Source organism: Squalius cephalus (genome assembly GCF_949319135.1).
Source record: "Squalius cephalus genome assembly, chromosome: 1".
Lineage (NCBI taxonomy): Eukaryota > Metazoa > Chordata > Actinopteri > Cypriniformes > Leuciscidae > Squalius > Squalius cephalus.
Window position 1 is genome coordinate 37,309,086 of NC_137122.1, and position 22,448 is coordinate 37,331,533.

Consider the following 22,448-nt stretch of genomic DNA (forward strand, 5'->3'; position numbering starts at 1 on the left):
CAAACGCGTCGGCGCATTTTGCTGGATTTTTTTACATAGCGGCAAAATATGAATATGCCTATATAGAGAGCGCGCGCTATTGACATCAACTTGATAAAACCAGAGAATGACGGGCTCTGATAAAACTCATCAGATGCATGTACTTTACGTCGTCTTGCGACCCTGTGAGCAAACTCCATTTTAGAGTCTGACAGCAGGTCTCAGGTGCACGCCCCCCCGCTCACGGTTCGTCCCCTCTATCTCCGCTGGGGTCTGCCCACTTTTCTAGCATTTTTCAAATATTGACAGTGGGTGGAGTCAGGCTCTGACCAGGGGTTTAGTTACCCTTTAATAAAATGAATCTTTTATTAATAAATAAAATAATGCTATTTTTACTGCTGTTTTTTTTTTCAATTTTTTTAATAATATGAAGTCTATATAACTCCTTAACTGGCAACTGAAAATACAGTAGTAGATTAGAGTTACATAATGTAGTTCTAAACAAATTCTACAGAATTAAACTGTGGCATTTAATGAAAATCACTGATGTGCTCATCTGTGCAGCAGAAGTTGATGGACCGTCCTCCTGCTGTTCTTCCACACTCTGGGGGCGGGGGGAGAGATAAAAATACCCGTTTATACTTAGATTTAAACTTTGATTCTATAGGCTACTCCACATAAAAATGTGAAAAAATCTGAATGTGTAGATTGTTTGATGTGTAGACACTGTAGGCCTCTCTGTGGCAGCATGCAAAAACTTTTTATCCCCATCATCCTGTGAAGATGAGCATTTGGTTGAGTACACTTTATAACACTATTTGTCATAATTCCTGGTGTATTGAGTAGGCGACTTACAACTGCCTGGGGTTCTGTTGGGACATAGGCTCCAAAAGCCAGATATTACCATCAGAATCTGTTGGGACCAACAAAAAACCCAACCCAAAGTAAAATAAATGGAAATATCAAAAATAGCCTGTATAAAAAATAACACATATGTAAACCTCTTACATTTTATGAGGCCCTTGGATCTTCGGGAGTGACTGGCTCTGAAGTCCGTCCAGGAATTCCCTCAGCCAAAAGTCCTGTTGCACTGCTGGACACTGGATGCTTTAGTTATTTAATATGTCAAATGTTTGTAAAGTCAGGTAGCCTACACCCATGATATGCTCAAGCCTTACCTGATTGAATTATGTTTTTATATTTAATTTTCAGCTGCTGCCATGTTCTTTTAATGCCTGCAGGATTGCACCTACATGAACATTAGAATTAGGTTGAATAACATACTGTTCTTCCAGTTTCACCTCTGATATTATAACAGTTGGGTAAGTTACTTGTATTACTAACTACAAATGACATCTTCAACAGTGTAATTAGATTAATGTAATAATGACTATCTTTAGAAAGTATTGGTCAACTTATTACTAATTACTAAATCCCATATCAACCTCAACCACTTGAACAATACAAGGAGAGACAAGAAACTGCACTTTTAATGCTTTCAAATAAACAATATACAATTGCATGAGTTATTCTTGAATTGACCAAAGTGTTTTTTTCCGTATGAGTGCAAAAAATATATATATATATATATATATATATATTTTATCTTATATGCTTGTGTTATACATCAATCGATCCTGTTTAGTGTGTATTTTTTTTAAATTACAGCATTTAGATTACTTGGTAATTAATTACACCCAACACTGTATAACACTAATTAAAATGTAAACTTATGCATTGACTCGAGCAACTATTTTCTCCCTAGCTAACTCTGTCCTTCGCTGCTGGAGCCGATATTTTAAAAAAAATAATAATATGTGTTCGTACTCTCCATATGCTTGCAGAAGCTCATCCAGTTGCTGGTGAGAAATATAAAATAATAAGAGAAATACCTTTTTTTGTCTGCCGCTGTTGCCATGGTGACTCATAATATCTGCGCTCCATTGATAATGGCTTTTTATAGTTGTGGTGCACGTGCTTAACTCAGAGTCAGTCAACTCAGAGTTGATTGAACTAACTAATTTCAGCTGTTCTATAACTGAAAACTCAGAGTTTCCCATCTCAGGGTAAGTCAACTCAGAGTTCAAGTTTTAACTCAGGGTTGGTTGAACCTCCTTATTGAAACAGGCCCCAGGACACGTCACTGTTTATCTGTTTGAAGAAACTCAGATTAAGTTACATGCACGTGCCAGCTGTAACAAAGTAAAAAAAATGTTATATCAAGAGGTGGTACTATTGCCCATGAAATGAACCTCAATGGACTCAAGCTCCACAAACCTAAGTATTTGCTATCAGGATTTCAATGCAAATTATCTGATGTCTGTTTCATATTTAAACAACTGCACTGTTGACTGGAGAACTCATCACTAGTTCAGCCTTGATATAAATCATGTTCACTTTGTATCTGTTACTGTTGCTGGCCGCAGTGTCTGGTAAGTATATTCCCTGGACAAAACAAACTCCTTTCTTATTGTAAATACATACATGATCCTAATTATTTGTAAAAAAAAAAAAAAAAAATGTTTATTGTTTATCCACAGCTATTGACTCTCAGGTTGTGCTCACACAGTCTGAACAGTCAGTAGTTGTGGCTCCAGGTGGTTCCCACAAACTGACCTGTGCATGTAGTGGATTCACTCTTAGTAGCGGTTACATGCACTGGATCCGTCAGGCACACTCAAAAAAATATTTAACCCCAAAAGTTAAAACTTATGTATTTCAATTACATGTCAATTTTCCATCCAATTTAATCACATAAATCCAACGTAAAAGTTACAATTTTATTTAAGCTTCAACATCATGTTCAGTTGACGTGAATGAATTAAATAATTGTTATGTAAAATGATGAACTGTGATTTAAGATTGTGTATTAAATACACTTTACTCATTTTAAATAAATTGTTGTTACTTGCTTTATATAACTATCTTACATTTCCTTAATTCTATTGAAAAACGGTCAAAAACATGTTCAATTTTCAAAGATTTATTGTGTGCAATTGCTCCCTATGTCAAAAGAAACACCCAGTCTGACAAAAGAAACAATAAAATCCAAGCAGGACATAATACAGCACTTTACAAATTAATGCAACAGTTTTATGCATCCTTCCAAACTGTACTTTCTATGGTTATTACTCATGTTACACTTTTTAGTTTTAAACCAAGTAACAGGGATCCAAATTTCAATATCAGACATTCTTTTTTAACATTTTCAAGGTAAACATTTTGATATCACTGCATAGTAATTAGTTTGTGCTTTCTTCTGATCAGGATTTTAAAACACGAATCCAATTGGTACCCATCTTCCTAAATATTTGTAGAACAAATAAACAATCAGGACACTTGGATAAAAAATAATAATAAATGTAAACTTGAATGTAATTGGTACCCATCTTCCTAAAACAATCTTTTACATTTAACATGTTTCACATTTCAACATTTAGGCAAGAATTAAGTGTCCTACTCACTGCCTGATCAAGCTATCCGTGGAGTATGCTGCATAGCTAAAGAAGATCTCCACCAAGAATGTCCAATCTTAAGTTTTGGTGCTGGATTAAGTATCATTACACTGTTGCTGAACTCTGTGCAAGCTCTCTGAAGCTGAATTTCAGCAGAACACAGGAACAAAAAAACCTGAAGCCAAGAACTGTTCTTGACTATAACAGTCTCGGCTCTGCTGCAAAACAAGTCATCAGATAAGTTCCTGGACTGAGTCAATAGCACAAATGGTGCATTAGGTGCAGTTTCTTGCATGCTGGAGTTAGTGTCATCAGTCCGTCGAAAAATTCCTTTCAGGGCATCCCTGTCTTAAAAGTTTACGTTTTTAAAGTTCTTAATCTCCCTTCAGTTGTTGGAAACATCTAGGCAAGAAGTGAATGTCCTATTCACTGCATTGTGCCTGAACCTTTGGGGAAAGTTTGCTGCCATCCAAATTCATCAGTACCTTTTGAAAGAATTCAAACATGAATTTGAGACTCTGAGGGTAGCTTAAGTTGAGAGCGTAGATCAGTCCGAACAGCATTACCAATCCAAAGGAAACACTCATTAAGGGCTGAAGCCGCTGCAGACCCTATATCACTACTCCAACATCCTCTGGCTTGTCCTCAGCACCAGCACATTCTTTACGGATCACAAAAAGCCCCAGAGTGGTCTCAGAAATTCCTCTCTCAGCTTCTTCAGGATTGCAGTCCTAAGCCAAAACAAAAGACAAACAATCAAATAATAATTAACACCTTGTTCAGTTTCACTGAAATATTGGTAACATACAGGCTGGCAATAGGATTAGGTCATTACAAAAAGTACATATACAAACCTCAATTTCTTTGACGAGTGTTGTAATGTCCTCATTGACTTTTTATGACACAGTCTCGTTTGATGTGTATGTCATCACACTGAAAATTATGACAATATAAAAAACACTTATTATAGTATTTCTTATATATATATATATATATATACACACAATATTTGTAATTAGATATAAACGATATATAAAAAATAAAACGCAGTTGACCACACCTTGTCTGTAATTGCCATAATGCGTGATATCTTCTGTCCAGAAGCACCACCTTTGTTGCTGCAAAGCTTGTGTAGATTAACAGTGTATCTGTCCAGCTGCGCCAAGAACTTTGACAGAAGTGGCACAGTTTATGAATTCTGCAAAAAAAAAGGGGGAATAAAAGATGGGCATGAAATATAGGCCTACTGTGGAGGAATTCATTGTAATTTACCATTTATTGCTGTGTAAATATCAATAACACTTACTTCATTTACTGTGAACAGTGCAGGCCACCTGGTAGGTAAATCAGACACCAATTGTCCTAAAAGTGCAAGGACAATTACTGTATACACAACGATGCCTGAAACTCAGCCCAAAATATCCATGTTTAAGCTTAGAATGTTTCAATAACTCATACCTACTGGATAATTCAAACTTTACATTGCCACATTCCCAAAACTCACATCTGAAATTCAAAAAGAGAGAGAAAACAACAGACATCACACCTTTGTAAAGAAATTAAATAGGTCAAGTTTAATTTTATTACAAAGCAAAAAAATACACATAGGCCTACCGTAATTGAGTGATTGTGCCAAACCGGAGCCAGAAATGTTGGAATAGTGTCACAGCGATGAGAACTCTAAAATAGCAAAGACAAATAGTTTTATTTGTTTGTAATGAAATTACAACTCAGCATGAAAAAAAGGAAAGCATGCTCCACTTAATGGAATCCTATAAACCTTTGCATATAACTTTCATAAACTGTAACGTTAGATTAAGTATGTTTGTGCAACGTTTTGGCATATTCAAATGATTTTTCAAGCAAAGTAAAATGTAGGCCTAACTCACGTCGAGATGACAAGTTGTTATTAAAAATGACGCACATACACGTTAAGTCAGTCGACGTCGACCGTAGGCTTTATGATCAAAGTTACAAATATTTTTAAGATATTTGTTTTAATGAGAAATCCTATACAATTGTATAAACCTTCATATAACGTACGTTAGGCCTACGTTCGATTGACTGTGTTAGTGCAATGTTTTGGCATAATACAAAGTAAAATGCAAGTCAAAAATCATACGTAATCTGCCTAAATGCAAACATGATGCACATAAGTTAGTCAGTCGACAATAAATCTTCAAAAAGATCAATTAACATTAATTTACTCTTTAACGTTATAGGTTAACTGGAAAGGCCGAAAAAGTTCATTCGTCTGAAGTGCAGTCACGGCGAAACTAAGATATTAATTAAATCAGATCGATTAACTGTTACATTTATAAAAAAAAATAATAGATGAAGTCGAAATCATTTAAAATATAGAAAATATCTTACCTTGTCGAATACTCCACATCTGCTGACGCTGAGTCTTGTATCGCACCTCCAACGACTGTTGCCGCCTGCGCCAAGTTCAGTTTTTTTTTTTTTTTTTTTTTACTCTAGTGCGCATGCGCCACATCTACATTTGCCCCTTATGGCAACAAATCAAGTATAGTTTATGTAATTTGATCAGTTTTGACTTGAATCCATTACATTCATGTTGTGTAAGAGTAATTCGCAACAATAATAGTTATTTTATACATTTTTAAATATATTTCATTTAAATTGTTTGCTTAAATTCAATTAGTGGCAAGAATCATTTTTTTGAGTGCACCTGGAAAAGGACTGGAATGGATTATTTATTATTATACAGATACTGTAAAGAGCTCAGCTCAGTCAGTCCAGGGCAGGTTCACAGCAACTAAGGACGGCTCTAATTTCTATCTGCACATGAATCAGCTGAAGACTGAAGACACTGCAGTGTATTACTGTGCAAGAGACACTGTGGAAACACTAATACAGGCAGCTGTACAAAAACACATCATGAGAAATGAGGTGGACATGGTTGAGTAACACTGAAAAAGTGGAAGAGCCTCTGAAGTGACATGAAGTGTTTTGAATATCAAAATTATATATTATATATTATATATATATGTATATACATTAAATACAAAAAACCTGTAAATATTAAAATGATTCTTTATTTTTAATCATAATGACTAGTCTGTTTCCCACAATATGTCTCAGTATAAAGTATATCTGTTCAGTCTAGCCTACACTCTTATATTAATAATGGACTGGATTCTTTTTACTAATAATCCTTCTAACACAAAACTTCATTACCTTTACTAATACATTGTTAAGATGGAGCTTATATATCAAATTAAGATATGATTTTTAAAATAATTCAAAAATTAAACTTAACATTCACCATGATGCACCAAGTGCACCTGTAACTCCAGCAACCTTTAACTACATACTGATAAACTGCAAATTCAGCATACAAGGGAGATACATGTGGAATCACAACCAGTTCAAGAAACTGCTACTTATGCCATACAACTGACACACTAATACCAATGTTATACTAATCCATAAAGGAAAAGAAACAACAGCAATATGCTAAAAAAAACATTCATTCTAACCTAGAAATTACTGAATGTCCAAAAACAATTTATCTTTCCACTGTAGATTGTCACAACCAACCCCAGGCCAGACTTGGTGCTCTGGTTGCATCTCTGAAACATTGACTCAATAACAAATAACACACCATGAATAAATTACAGAAAGAAGTTGTATGCTGTTCTAGTAATTTATTGAAAAGTAATTTAACTTTTCTCACTTATCAAATGTTGGTCAAGATTTTTTCCCTTGTCTACTGTGATAGTTTGCAGATTACTGCATTAAACTACAGTGTAAGTCTGAAAACTTCCAAAAATGCAAATGATTTTGTGGTAAGGGTCAACATCTCCCCGACTCCTGAAAGTGTGTTATAAGTGATAACATAAGCTGAACTTTCAGTCAGTGCATTTGTTCAGTGACTAAAACAGCTTCAGTGTAACCTATAACTGTTTTACTGCCTCTTTCTGTTGTAATGGAGATGCTACTATATGGACTCCTACTGATGATTATTGCACGTGAGAAACTCCCATTTGTAGTAGATTATTATTTCATTGTTCTAAATCGTCTAACATTCATTTCCTCTGTTTTTCAGGTGTTAGAGGTCAGTCTTTGACCTCCTCAGATTCTGTGGTGAAAAGGCCAGGAGAATCAGTCACTCTGTCCTGCGGTGTCTCTGGATTCTCAATGGGCAGCAACTACATGCACTGGATCCGTCAGAAACCAGGGAGAGGACTGGAGTAGATCTGCCGCATTGATTGTGGCACCGGCACTAGTTTTGCTCAGTCTCTACAGGGCCAGTTCTCCATCACCAAAGACACCAGCAAAAACATGCTGTATTTAGAGGTGAAAAGCCTGAAGACTGAAGACACAGCTGTTTATTACTGTGCAAGAGATTCACAGTAAGACAAAAGACTGCAGGGCTGAACAAAAACTACTCATGTGATGTCTGAGAGCTCAAGATCTTTTTTCAGGAGACTTAAATTAAACTAAATTTAAACCCTTAACATATTTTTCATGGAGGTCTTCCTAAATGCACGAGAAGCATTATAGGCATACTGCAATATTTAAAGGTAGGGTATTCAATTTCGCTGCAGCTAGCAATCTAGCTTTGAAAGCATAAGATCCCACCCTCCCTTCAGAGCTTTTCCAAAGCCATGCCTCCTTCAAAACACATGAACATGCAGGTTGCGCACAGCCAGAGCAGATTCAGCAAAGCGAAATAAGAGATGCCATTAAATTACTTCATGTCTCAAAGCACATAACATTACAACAATAATTTACATAAACAACTTGAACTCTTACTTGTAACACCAGACTGCTACAGATTCATTTCGGCATTGATTGTTGACATAGAAACACATAAATCTGAGTCTGAGGACACGAACAGCTCCGGGCAGAATGTCATGGGTTGCCGTCTCTAAATTACTGTTATGACATGGCGTGAACGGAGCATTAGCTAGTTGTTCTCTTTCATAGGTTCACTCAACGCTGCGTAGCATTAAGACGCAGTGGGAATGCCCTCTGGGTGTGCCGATTGACTGAAGCCCTTATAGAATCACGCCAATTCATTGGCTGATGGTGCGGGCGCCGCCCCGACGCTATTACGTCGTCACATTATACAGGCGCACGTGCCATCTGCTCCTCAGATTTCTCTGCCTTCACGAAGCGGCCATTTCATGCCCTTCACGTTCAGTTTTTCTGAGCCCGAAAATTCGGATTTACAACTGATTCGTCGTCTTCTGCACTTCAGCGACTGGAATAAGTGGAACTCTGTTCTCCTTACGGTGAAGTGCAATGGAATATCGTCGTTGCTCTCTGCCATGTGCTCGCTTCATCGCGAGAGACGACCCTCACAGTAAGTCCGTTAAGTGTTTGGGTTTTTCGCATGTGCGTGAGGCTGTTTTAGGATCGTCTAAATGTAAATTCTGTGACAATCTGCTTCTCAAAACCCTCCGCTCTAGGCTCGCGGTTTTTGAGAAGGAGTCATTCGTTTCCCCCCGTCGCGCTCCCGAGAGCGCCGAGGCCTCTCGAGGATTTCGGGCCTGCTTTAACCGACGACGTTATCCCGCATAGTGGCCAGGAAACGCGGCCTACTGCGGCTTACACGGAGCTTATGGAAGTGCTTTCGCGCGCTATGGAGAAGCTCGCTATCGACTGGCCTGACGAGCCCCACGAGTCACAGTCGTTTAAACTCGACGAGAGATTTCTTAGTGGCCCTAATTCTAGGCCAGAGCGAAGAAAGCTGCCCTTTTTCAGTGATCTGCATCACAAGATTTCCAGATCCTGGAAGCAGCCTTTCTCTGCTCGTATGACAAATGCGGCAGCCGCTGACTTCGCCAACCTCGTGGGTTCTGTGGAGCAGGGTTATTCCGCTATTCCAGCGGTCGAGGACACATTAGCTAATCACCTCGCTCCGTCGTCTGCGCCGTCATGGAAGTCATATTCCCTCCTTCCTTCTAAAGCGTGCAGGACTACTTCCTCCCTTATCGGGAAATCCTACATGGCAGCTGGTCAGGCAGGCATGGCCCTACACACTATGGCCATTCTTCAGGCCTACCAGGTGGACGTCCTGAAGGAAATGGACGAGGGAAATGGAGTAAATCCTGAAGCTGTCAAAGAGCTTCGTAAAGCCACGGATCTGGCCCTAAGAGCCACCAAGCACACCGCACGAGCTGTAGGCTGTTCTATGGCGGGTGCAGTTGCCGCGGAGCGCCATCTATGGCTTAATCTCACGGAGATCCGCGACAAAGAGAACGTTTTTCTCCTAGACGCCCCTATTTCACAGTCTGGTCTGTTTGGGGAGGCGGTCAACATGGTAGTTGAGAAATTCCGAGCTGCTAAGTCTCAGTCGGCTGCGTTTAAGCAATTTATGCCTAGGAGGGTTAGGGAATCTTCCAACCCATCCCCTTCTCAACCCAGAGAACGCCCCTCTCATAGAGCGGAGTTCCCTTTTAGGAGGAGTGACCCGGCTCATCCCCCACCAACCACGGTTTGGGGAGTCCGCGGTCGCCCGTTTCCCTGCCAGCGACCTCACAGACGTCTTCAGCTGAAGCGGTCCAACAAACCGGCCGCTCCAGCTTCCTCGAGCCGTTCCTGACCCTCTGGTCAGAAAAGGGAGAGCTCCTCTCCATCTATGAGGTTGGGACAGACCGCGCAAGCGTTTCTGTCCGCCTCTAACCAGCTCTCCTTTTCCTACCCTGTCACCTTCGCCACCCAACGTGTTTCAAAGTGCAGTCCCTATTTTACCCTTTTCATCAAAGGGGCGATAGAGGAGGTTCCTTCGGGGGAAATCGAACAGGACTTCTACAGCCGCTATTTCCTAGTCCCGAAGAAGGGCGGCGGCCTGCGACCCATACTAGACCTCAGCCGACTAAATTTCTCCCTTTACAAAGGTAAATTCAAGATGTTGACGCTGAAATCATATCTCATCATATCTCAAATTCATATCTCAAATTCGGTTTGGAGATTGGTTTGTGACAGTAGACCTCAAGGATGCCTATTTTCACATCCAGGTCGTACGGCGACACAGGAGGTTCCTCAGGTTCGCCTTTGGAGAAAGAGCATACCAGTACAGGGTCCTCCCCTTTGGCCTCGCTCTAGCACCAAGGACGTTCACAAAGTGTATGGATGCTGCTCTGGCCCCGTTGTGGCTCCACGGCATCCGTATTATCAGTTACCTGGACGATTGGCTCCTTTTAGCCCAGTGACTCACCACAGGGACATTGTCCTATTCAGTCTCTCGGTTTGAGGTTATGTAAGGACTGATTTTCCTGCTTAAACAAAACGCACCCTGCAATAAAGCCATAAAATGCCCCCTGGACAGCAGATAGCAAAGACAGAGCACAGAACCTTGTCCTGCCCAAACTTATCTCCTTGTCCCTTTGTTTGACTTCAACTCATCCCCCCTCTCCCTCCTCTTCTCCCTCCTCAAGTCACTGAAAGTTAAATTAAGAATGTCTATATATCGCATATGGTGTATCTTGTGAATGTGTTGTTTTTTCCTTTTCATGTTTGGTATCATTTTAAGTGTCTCAGTGCGATTGGTAAAATGGTCTTAATTTCATTGCAGTCATTGGTTTAATGAAAAAGATTGAGAACTTAGGAGAATCCTGTATCTCCTCTCTGGCTGATATCTCTTTACGATATCTCAAGAAACCAGGTGCTACCCCCCTGGGGTACATGGATTGGCCCAACCAACTCTAAACAACATTTGTTTAACCCCTTTTGTTCTGGTCTGGTATTTAAGGCGAGGGAATAGAACACACTTTGGGACTCTTTACCAGGATCATCCCCCATAGTGATGTTTCAGTATTTTCCTTTTGGAAAATCCTGACACATTACTGTGTGTCTTTGTCAGGAGAACATTGCTTACTTTTAGAGTCATCTTTGAGTAAATGATGTCATGTATTTTCTGAATTGGCTTTTAATCATTTACTTCTGTAATTGGCATGATACATTTTTACCGGACAAATAAATGTTACATCTTGATTTATTCTGAAGTATTCTGAAATCATTATTTTAATATATTAAGGAGGCTGGTGCTACCGCAAATCTTAGTTAAGGTAGGTCAAACTAAAGGCGCATGTATGAACGGAGCAGTAGGCACGTCATCATGAAGACCTTTTGATTTCTGTCTATCACTGGTTTAGCAAGTTGTGTGGAAGTGGCTAAATTAAACTACACTCTCTAGTTCGAGTGAGCAGTAGGCAACCGACTTTAGGGGTATTAGCAAACCCTACATCCTCTGACTGAAATCAGAATTAACTGGTTTGTGTCCGTGAGAAACACGATTTGGCCGACGTGATCTCTAAGCGGCATTCGGGTCCATAATGATTTAATAACTGAAAGTATGGGATACTCAGAGTAATCAAAGATCTAAATTAATTCATAATCAATATTTATGATTATTTTCTAATCAGAAATACGATCTAAATTTGATTATCATTTGAAATTGGAGTCAGATTACGCATAGAGCTAAAGTAATACTAAAACTAAGTTCCAATAAATTAAGTGAACTTCACTGGATCGCTGAAAAGACATACACGCTTTAAACCTTCGCCAGGCCGTTGGATTCCGTCGTTGGGCCAATGGATGGTCCTTACAGTTAAATACGGAGAAGAGCGTTTTTACCCCAGCTCAACACACAGCTTTCTTGGGGGTACACATGGATTCCGTTCTTATGCAGGCCCGTTTGGCTCCTGCGCGGATTTCCAGTTTGGTGACATGTTTGGCCCGCTTCACGCTAGGCCATCATGTTTCTGTGGGCACTTGTCGCAGGCTTCTGGGCCTCATGGCCGCAGCCTCCCCTGTGCTACCCCTAGGTCTGCTCCACATGAGACCTTTTCTGTGGTGGATGAAGCTCTCAGGGGCTCGGCCCACGGGTCCAGCCCTTCGCCTGTTGAAGGTGTCGCGCAGTTGCTTCCGAGCCCTGTCAATTTGGCGGGACCCCCTCTTCCTTCGGAAAGGGGTCGGCATGGGAGCAGTATTCCGTCGCCAGATGATTACGACGGATGCCTCTCTGACCGGCTGGGGAGCGGTTTTCGAATAATAATGTGGGATCTGGACTGGTGAGACCCTCTCTTGGCACATAAACAGCTTGGAGCTGAGAGCCGTCTTTCTGGCTCTGCATCACTTTCTCCCTTTTCTCAAAGGACACCATGTCATTGTCAGAACAGACAATATGTCCCATGTAAACCGGCAGGGGGGTTCACGGTCGCGCACCCTGGACAGGCATGCACGCCACCTCCTCCTGTGGTCTCAGGACAAGTTCCTCTCACTGAGGGCAGTCCATGTCCCTGGGATCCTGAACCTCGCAGCAGATTTTCTGTCGAGGCAGAAGCTCAGGTCGGGGGAATGGATGTTGAACCGCCAAACAGTAGCCCTGATTTGGGACGTGTTCGGAAAAGCAGAAGTGGACCTCTTTGCATCACAGGAGTTGTCCCAATTCCCATTTTGGTTGTCCCTGAGCCCCCCAGCACCGTTGGGGATAGATGCATTCGCCCACCCATGGCCGATGCGGAAACTTTATGCATTCCAGCCTGTCAAGTTGATCCAGGCGGTTCTGTCCAGAGTAAGGGAGAGCGGAGCCCGTCTCCTACTTGTAGCCCCATTCTGGCCGTCCCAGCTGTGGTTCTCAGAGCTGGTTCCTCTTCTGGAACCCACCCCCCTGGGAGATTCCGGTCAGGGAGGATCTACTAACCCAGCTTCAGGGCAGGATATGGCATCCTCGCCCCGACATTTGGAAGCTATGTGTATGAAACATCAGAGGCCGCTAGCTTTGAGCTTTGGTCTTCCCGCTGACGTCCAGGAGACCATTGCGAGTGCGAGAGCCCTTTCCACGAGAAGGCTGTATTTCTCTAAGTGGAGGGTTTTTGAGTCATGGTGTTCAACACACGCTAGGGACCCAGTCAGCTGCCCAGTGGGTTCAGTGCTGGAATTCCTACAGGAGAAGTTTGCTTCTGGAGCGGCCGCTACCACTCTGAGAGTTTACGTTGCTGCTATTGCCGCTCATAGAGAGTCGGATGAGATCCCCCTGGGTAAACTGAGGTTAGTCTCAGCATTTATGTGTGGGGTTAGGTGCCTGAAACCAGCACGCTCCCCTGGAATTCCCCCTTGGGACCTGTCGGTCGTCCTGGAGGGCTTAACACTAGAACGGCCATGGCGGTCATTTTGACCGTTTTGAATTTTATATCTGCAATAACTTTGTTGAAAAAATAAATACAATCCTGCTGGCACCTGACTTTTCCTAAAAGTGTCTGTATTTTCATTTAAAATGTGTTTCATATAAATTACACATAAGGCAAAAAAAAAAAAAAAAGAACATATTTACCTATTTCGGCCAAAGGCGGTCATATTGACCGCACTGAATTTCGCGGTATTATTATAGGCTATACTAATATACACAACAATAAAATGTGGTAAAAAGTACACTAAACATATTCAACAACAAATCATTTAAATGTAATGATATTCAGAACAGAACAAGAATGAAAAAAATAACTATAAACAAGCCAAAATGAAATAGGCTACTTTATAAGCGAAAGTGAAAGTAAGCGGCGTTGGGCTCACGTAACTCTCTAATTAGAATCAAAATGTTTCAACATTTGCGATGCATTTGAATGGTAAACTGTTCTTTATTATAGGCTTTGTACTTCACTCATGTTCCAGTATCGACGGAAAAAATCATCCTCTTCACACGCGCAAAATGGTACGAATTGTAGGCTACTGACAAACAGAGCAGTGGAATTTTTATATGTTAGGTTGACTATTTTATTATTATATTTTATTATAGCTATAATGAACAGGCTGCAATGTCAAGATTGCAATGCTGGAATATGGTGTGTGTGTCGGCGGTCGCGGGCGCGATCGAACAGAAACATGAAAACATAGGCTATACTACGGACATCTACGGATATTATTTATTTATAAATGTATAAATAAACTTGTTTAAATGTACAGTTTGGTGTTGTTGTTTTTTTAAAAAAAAAGACATCCTAATACAATAAATGCATTAATCTCTCAATTGGGTATTTATCATTAAAGATATAGCCTAGTTTGGAATCTAGCGGTCAAAATGACCGCTTGCGGCAGTTCTAGTAGTTATGGAATTCTGGCACTTCTAGTGTTAACGGAGGCTCCCTTTGAGCCCTTAGAGTCAGCTTCGGAGCGGATTCTGACTCTCAAGGTTACTCTTTTGTTAGCTTTGAAGCGGGTGGGGGATTTGCAAGCTCTTTCTGTCAGCGAGTCATGTATGGACTTCGCTCCTGGTCTGGTCAGGGTGACTTTAAGACCGAGACCAGGATATGTGCCCAAAGTATTCTGCCCTACAAAACAAAAAGGCAGTAACTGCATTTTGGTCAAAAATGAGTTATTATCATTTTCATGACATTCAAGGCATCCTTTGTTATGTGACAAAACATCTTATCTCAAATGTGTGTCGTTTTTGGAGAAAAATGTTAATAGTTTTTGGAGAATCTGTAGTAACTGCCTTTTTCCTTGGTATGGTCCCACATTTTTGGTAAGTAATACACAGCAAGTTTACAAAGGAAGAATACAGTAACTGCAAAATAGGGGTAACATATCAAATTAAATATGAGGATTGATATGTACAAAGAATAAGCTAATATAAAGTAACAAAACAGCCACATGTCCAATAATCTACCTACAACTACTTAGGCTGGATGACAGGATAACTTTAAAGTCATTTTTCTCAGTTCTGCACTCTGCGTAGTTACTGCCTTTTTGCTTTGTAGGGCAGTATTGTCCACAGCATTTCACTCTCAGGTTATTAACCTTCACTCTTTCCATCCTCCTCCTTTTGTTTCTGAGGAGGACAGGAAACTTAATTTGCTCTGCCCTGTCTGAGCATTGAAGTTCTATGTGGATTGCTCTGGCAGTTGGAGAAAATCTAACCAGCTCTTGGTTTGTTTTGGTGCTGGCCACCGTGGGCTTGCCGCATCAAAGCAGAGAATTTCCCACTGGGTTACAGAGGCTATTTCACTGGCATATGAGGTGCGCGGTCTGCCTTCACCTCTTAGCATCAGGGCACATTCCACCAGAAGTGTGGCTTCCTCTCAAGCACTGTTCAGAGGGGCCCTTCTAGAAGACATTTGTGTGGCGGCAGGCTGGTCCTCTCCACACACTTTTGTCAGATTTTACAGTTTGGATCTCAATATGACTCCAGGTTCCCAAATTTTATCTACTTGAACCAGTCGTGTGAGTTATCTGGTCATTGTACTAGTTACGGCAGCGTATTAGCTTGGCGAGTTTGGTATTTCATTCCCACTGCGTCTTAAAGCTACACAGCGTTGAGTGAACCTATGAAAGAGAACGTCTCTGGTTACTGATGTAACCTATGTTCTCTGAATAGGGAACGAGACGCTGCGTTCGCTGCCAAGCTCCTCGCGCTGCCGACAAGCTTCTTTTTCGGCAGAGAAATCTGAGGAGCAGATGGCGCGCACGCCTGTATAATGTGACGACGTAATAGCGTCGGGGCGGCGCCCGCACCATCAGCCAATGAATTGCCGTGATTCTATGAGGGCTTCAGACAATCGGCACACCCAGAAGGCGTTCCTTAAAGCTTAGCCTTAAAGTCTTAAAGCTACGCAGCGTCTCGTTCCCTATTCAGAGAACATAGGTTACATCAGTAACCAGAGACGTTTTGGTTCAGGAGGAACTGTAAAAGGTGGCTTCTCTTTGTTTGTGGTGTCAGGTGACTGACGTCTAACTCTGCATAGCCTTCTAACACAGCACATTCTAATGATGTGTGATGTCTGCGTGAGCAGGGTGCATGGAAGTATGGAAACACATACTCTGACATGAATGAATGAAATTTTATAATGTTAACACTAACCCTGTTAACGCAACCCGATCTCATGAAATGCGTCTCTATAGCATGCATTTTATTTATCATGCAATTTATACATGAATATTAGTTTTTACATGCATACGATACGCACTGTAAACCCCTCGGGTAGGATTAGTGGTTTGGGGTACGTGCGTATTACAAGCTATAAAGTGTGTATCGCACGTAAAAACTAATTTTCATGTATAAATTGCAAGATAAATACAATGCATGCTACGGAGATGCATTTAACGCTGACACTTTGTTGTGATGGTCCCCACTACTGACATTCTACTGACTAGAAGTAACTTTGTAAGTACATGTCAAATTATTCGACTACCCCTACCCTATATCCCTAATAGTTTACTAATACTCTAATACACTAATGAGAGTTTTATCTTCATGTTTGCTCTCACAAAATTGTAAAAAGGGCTCTTTAAAACATTGACAACCAGACTTATTCATGGTGTATACTGTTGTAAATGTAAAGTTTTCATATTGTTGATGTCATTAAACCTGGACAATCTCACAAACTTACCAGTAAATCCAAAACACACATCTGAATCAACAAAAGAATGGCTTCAGCAAAGAAAGATGAGTCTTCCAGACCTGAATCCGACAGAAAATCTGTGGGGGACTCGTGGACACTGCGCAGAGGAGATGCCTTTGCAATTTAACAGATCTGGAATGTTTTTGCAAATAAGACAAGAAAAATATTCAAGCTCATAGACTCCTATCCAAACAGTTTGAGTGCTGTAATAAAATCAAAGGGTGCTTCAACTAACTATTAGTTCAGGGGTGTGCACACTTATGAAGTTAGTTATTCCAAGTGTGTTTCACCCCTGAAATGTGTCACTTCAGTTTTCAGTGGCATTACATTATATAGGCTGCACTCTTTACATTAAAGGTGCAAATGTTCTGACATGATTTATGCTTGTTTCATTTTATACATCACAAAAACCAGCTTTTTTAACAGGTTTGTAGACTTTAAATCCATTGTGCATTACATGACTCAGAAGGGAGGGGAAGGAAGGGTTTGTAATATATAGATGTTTACGTCAATGCAAATCTCCACCCTTCATGTAAACAGGAGAACAAAGACATAATAAAGGCTCTTAGTGTTTTACAGAGCCACAGTGAAATACAACCAGAATCATGTACTGCTTTTGGCAACTGCACCCTATGAGTATATTCAGCTCACACACAAAAATAAATAAAATAAATTATAAACAGAGCTCAATTTGTATTACTGATATAATGCTTTAATGATTGTAGGTCTTTTCTGTATGAGCTGAATCAGCCTCCTGTCATGGTAGTAAAACGTTCACCATCACCTGTAAGATCAAGGAATATTCAGTCTGGATCTGGATATTCATGAATATCAACTGGATATTCAACCACAAACTGGATCAGACATTGGATCAAAACAGATGGAATGGATTGGCTGTTTCTATAGTTCCAGTAGCAATGGTGTCAAAGATTTACTGAAAAAAAAAAAAAAAAAAAAAAAAATCAGTTTCTCACCTGAATCCTCCAGCAACGCAGTCCTTTTAACTGGACAAAACTTCAACAATGAAGACACAGCTGTGTATTATTGTAACATTGAAAGTGCAGTTTATTAATACTAAAAAAGATGAGGCGAGGCATGGCGAGGCATGGCGCTTACCAACAGCGGCTACAGGAAAACAATACTTGACAACGAACAAGGCAAACATGAGGGCTTAAATACACAAGGCTAAATGACAAGACAAGGGACACCTGTGAACATAATCAAGACAATCAACCAATGACAACACAGAACACATGGCAGGATCACATGAGGGTCAGGGAATCACATGACAAGACATGAAACATGGACCAAACCAAGACGTGACAGTTAGTGTGCTCGCTATACAGTACACTGTGCCACAAACTGCCACAGTACCTGCACAAGAACTCTTCAGTGATGACATTTTCAATAAAAAAATATATATTTGTTGACATAATATTAAACTTTTCAGAGTTAATGTGTGTAGATTATAATGTCAAATGACAAAATACCAAAGTTTGCATGTCAATAAATAAATGTTTTGGACACGGAATAGGTCAGGTGACGTTTCAGCCTTTGTAAATCAGTTTTCTTTAAGTGTCTTTACATTAAAATCATCTGCTAAATGGCAAGTAATAAAGTTTAAGTTAAAAGGTAACACTTTACAATAAGGTTCATTAGTTAACATTAGTTAATGTATTAACTAACATGAGCTATGAGCAACACATGTGTTACTGTATTTGTTAATCTTTGCTAACACAGCTGTTCATTGTTTGTTCATGTTTGTTCACAGTTAACTAACAAGATTGTAATAAAGTATTAGTAAATGTTGAAATTAACATTAACAAAGATTAATAAATGTTGTATACGTGCAGTTCATTATTAGTTCATGCTAACTAATGTAATTACCTAATGTTAACTAATGAACCTTATTGTAAAGTTTTACCATTAAAAATAATTCAGACACCAGAAGGGTGCACCCTTTCTCATTAAATGAATAACTGGAGGTCATGATGAACCAGTTTTGTTTGAACACACCTACTCGACTCTGTTACATGCATGAGTAAATGCAAACTCAACTGTCATATTTCCTATTTAAACAACTAGTAAATGAGTGTTCAATTTGAAGAGGAAAAACAATGTTCTCCCTAAAGCTCTTTCTGCTGTTGGCAACTGCACACAGTGAGTGTTTTTTATATTTAAAAATTCTGAAGGAGTTAAGGGGGTTTTGTTTAGGAAGTTTTAGGGAGTTGAAATGTAAAACCCAATTCAGTTTGATCAGTATTGTGATTCTGTGTAAAGCATTTTCTATTTGTTGGTCTCTGTAGGTATTGACTCTCAGGTTGTGCTCACACAGTCTGAACAGTCAGTAGTTGTGGCTCCAGGTGGTTCCCACAAACTGACCTGTGCATGTAGTGGATTCACTCTTAGTAGCTATAGGATGCACTGGATCCGCCAGGCACCTGGAAAAGGACTGGAATGGATTATTTATTATTATTCAGATACTGTAAAGAGCTCAGCTCAGTCAGTCCAGGGCAGGTTCACAGCAACTAAGGACGGCTCTAATTTCTATCTGCACATGAATCAGCTGAAGACTGAAGACACTGCAGTGTATTACTGTGCAAGAGACACTGTGGAAACACTAATACAGGCAGCTGTACAAAAACTCATCAAGAGAAATGAGGTGGACATGGTTGTTACACTGAAAAAGTTTTTTTTTTCTAATTACCTTTCTACCACTTAATAACCTCCAATATGCTGTCAATATGGAGCTTATTTTAACAAAAAAGCTGAAGATACAGTATGATTTTTAAAATAATAAACCGAACATGCATCATTATGCACCTCTAAATACATGATTCTTTAAATGGATCTTGATAAGCTGCAAATCCCAAATCCAGCCTACAAGGCTAGATAAATGTGGAATAACAACCAGCTGGTTCTAAAATGAGTGAGATGCACCATATGCATACTGTATAGTGCGGCATAGGCCTCATGGCACACACCCTCCCCTTGTGAAAAAAAAGTGCACTTAAGTGTACTTTTATAAAGTGTACTTATTACATAAATAATATACTTTAAATATATACACTTAAGTGTGAATTAAATGCCATCTTTTCGGCGCACTTAATGCACATTAAGTGTAATTAATTTCAAATATATCATATATTAAGTTGAAATAAAATGTAATAAGTTGCCATTAAGAGTGATTTTTTTGGAACAACTTAATTGGTACTTTATTACAACTTTATATATACTTTCATAATTGCTTCTAGTGTTTTTAAAATATACTTAAAGTGCACTACAAAATGTAATGACACGCAATTAATGTGATTTAAAATATACTTTAATGTCAGTTAACAATACACTTAAGTGTGAATTAAATGCAATGTTTTCGACACACTGAATGCACATTAAGTGCAATTAATTTCAAATATATCACATATTAAGTTGAAATAAAATGTAATAAGTTGCCATTAAGCGTGATTTTTTGGAACAACTTAATTTGTACTTTATTACAACTTTATATCTACTTTAATAATTGCTTCTAGTATTTTTAAAATATACTTAAAGTGCACTACACAATATAATGACACGCAATTAATGTGATTTAAAATATACTTTAATGTCAGTTAACAATACACTTAAGTGTGAATTAAATGCAATGTTACAATCAACAAAACTAAATGTAAAACCCTCTAAATTTACTAACAAAATAATCTCTAAAAGAAGTACATAAAAACATTTCTGTTGATGCACAAGAAAACCCCAAGAAACATTATGCATAAACACAAACAGTTTTGGAAAGAGACCTTTGGGTAATGCTTTACAAAATTATATTAGTTACCTACTTCAGTTAACATGAACTAAGAATGAATAATACTTTAAGCATTTATTAGTCTAAGTAAGATAATATTAGTCTTGGTTAGATCATGTTGGCTAAAAAATAAACTAATATTAACAAATGAGACCTAATTAAAAGTTACCGAACCTTGTTATTTAGCTCTTAAAGGGATGTTCAGCAGAAGAAAGAAATTCATACAGGTTTGAAACAACATGAGGGTGAGTATATGATGACAGAATTTTCATTTTAAAGTGGAGTATCCCTTTAAACCTTTACCAGCACCAACATTAAACAGGACCAAATGCTTACTCCAGCATTACAGTGAATCTAAGTTTGTCTAAAAAAACACACACACACAAAACAAAAACAAAAAAAAACACTGAAGAACTCCAAATGCACAAAAACCAAAATGATTTGTCACCCAATTTTTTAAGTTGTTGGAAAGTGTTTATGTCAATGTCCCAGATGCTCTCCAGAGTATATGTGAATGGAAATGTTTCAAAGATGCAGGAAAGTCAGAAAAAAATGCCTTGAGGAAAAAAAAACAAAAAAAAAACAGAAAATTTGTTTATAATACAGATCCAGTCCATTATTATATTTGGCTCAATTGAATGAAAGAGATAGATATACAGTTGCGCTTCAAAGTTGATATACACCTTGCAGTATCTGCAAAATGTTAACAATTTTATCAGTAATAGGGATCACAAAAATGTATACGTTTTATCTTTATTTAGTACTACCCTGATGAAGCAGTTTATTCCGCAAGGTGTATGTAAACTTTTGACTGTTAACTGTTGATAAATTGTGTGATGTGATTGATTACCTCAGTCATCAGGGCCACATCGTAGTAGAAAGCTGGGTCAAGGTTCCTTCTATTTCCCACAAACACCAGGATTCCACTGACTACGCCATCTTTACTGACACTGGGCTTAAAGTGATTAAAAATAGAGAACCTTTTTATTGCTACTTTACAGGGAATTAAGCATAACTTTATCAATTACACAAATATAGATATATGACCCATGCAAACCCAGGACCAATGCAAATTAAGAAAGGTATTCTTACATTTTAAGCTTGCCCCACATAGCTATCTTCATGAAGGATGTTCCTGTTCTTGTATTTACCACGGTTGACACATGCTGCAAGCCTTCTTCCTTTGGTTTGTTACCTATAAAATATATGATGATTATAGGGCAGGTGTAAATGCACAGGTGGGAATTTATTACTTGCACATGCAAAAGATTCAAAGCATTTAAAAGCTATAGGGATAACGTTAGTTAGTGACTTGAAAGTAGTGTTTTAGCTTGATCAGGATGTGCTGTCATGATAAATCTTGTAACATCACCTCATCAATACAGGTATGTGATTCCACACCGCTTGCACTGTATCTCCAATAACAAATATGAACTGATCCTGCAAAATGAATGTTCAAATCCAGATAAACACAAAAATATTACATATTCCAAAACAAATAGTAATTGAACAACTCTTTAAATACAAAATGAAATTGAACACATTACAAGCATTTTTTTCTAGAGGTGGGTAATATATTAAATATTTATGGTGGTTATAAGATTGATTATTTGTATTACATGTATATAAACGTCTTCGAGTGTCATATTGGATCAGCATTCAGCAAATGTTTAGTAGCTTGTTTTTAAAATAATTTAAAAAGTCGGTTTAGTTTAAAAAAAAAATCAGCAACCAAATTCCTCGAACACGACTACACACGCCTTCCTCACATTACAATGTAAGACATTATTAGAATGCAATCATATATAAATTATTGAAAACATGATTAATTCACCTTCCGAGTCT

At 39.0% G+C, this 22,448-nt stretch overlaps 2 protein-coding genes and 1 long non-coding RNA gene across 3 annotated transcripts in view; 2 read left to right on the forward strand and 1 right to left on the reverse strand.

Moving 5' to 3' along the window:
• ighd (immunoglobulin heavy constant delta) overlaps window positions 1–22,448 on the forward strand; it is a 790,210-nt gene that overhangs the window by 68,339 nt on the left and 699,423 nt on the right. The gene's annotated exons all lie outside the window — the stretch shown is intronic.
• Window positions 2,949–5,886, reverse strand: LOC307167180. The gene is made up of 7 exons (XR_013822743.1): window positions 5,808–5,886; window positions 5,049–5,114; window positions 4,893–4,940; window positions 4,741–4,796; window positions 4,495–4,632; window positions 4,289–4,367; window positions 2,949–4,165 (listed from the first exon to the last, which is right to left on the reverse strand). It is a non-coding gene; the product is annotated as an uncharacterized lncRNA (long non-coding RNA).
• Window positions 18,917–22,448, forward strand: part of LOC307154331 (uncharacterized protein) — a 780,250-nt gene continuing 776,718 nt past the window's right edge. Inside the window, exons 1-2 of the mRNA XM_079864168.1 lie at window positions 18,917–18,967; window positions 19,114–19,418. Of these exons, the coding sequence (XP_079720294.1) occupies window positions 18,925–18,967; window positions 19,114–19,418 (348 nt within the window). The 5' untranslated portion in view covers window positions 18,917–18,924. The remainder of the gene's footprint in view (window positions 18,968–19,113; window positions 19,419–22,448) is intronic.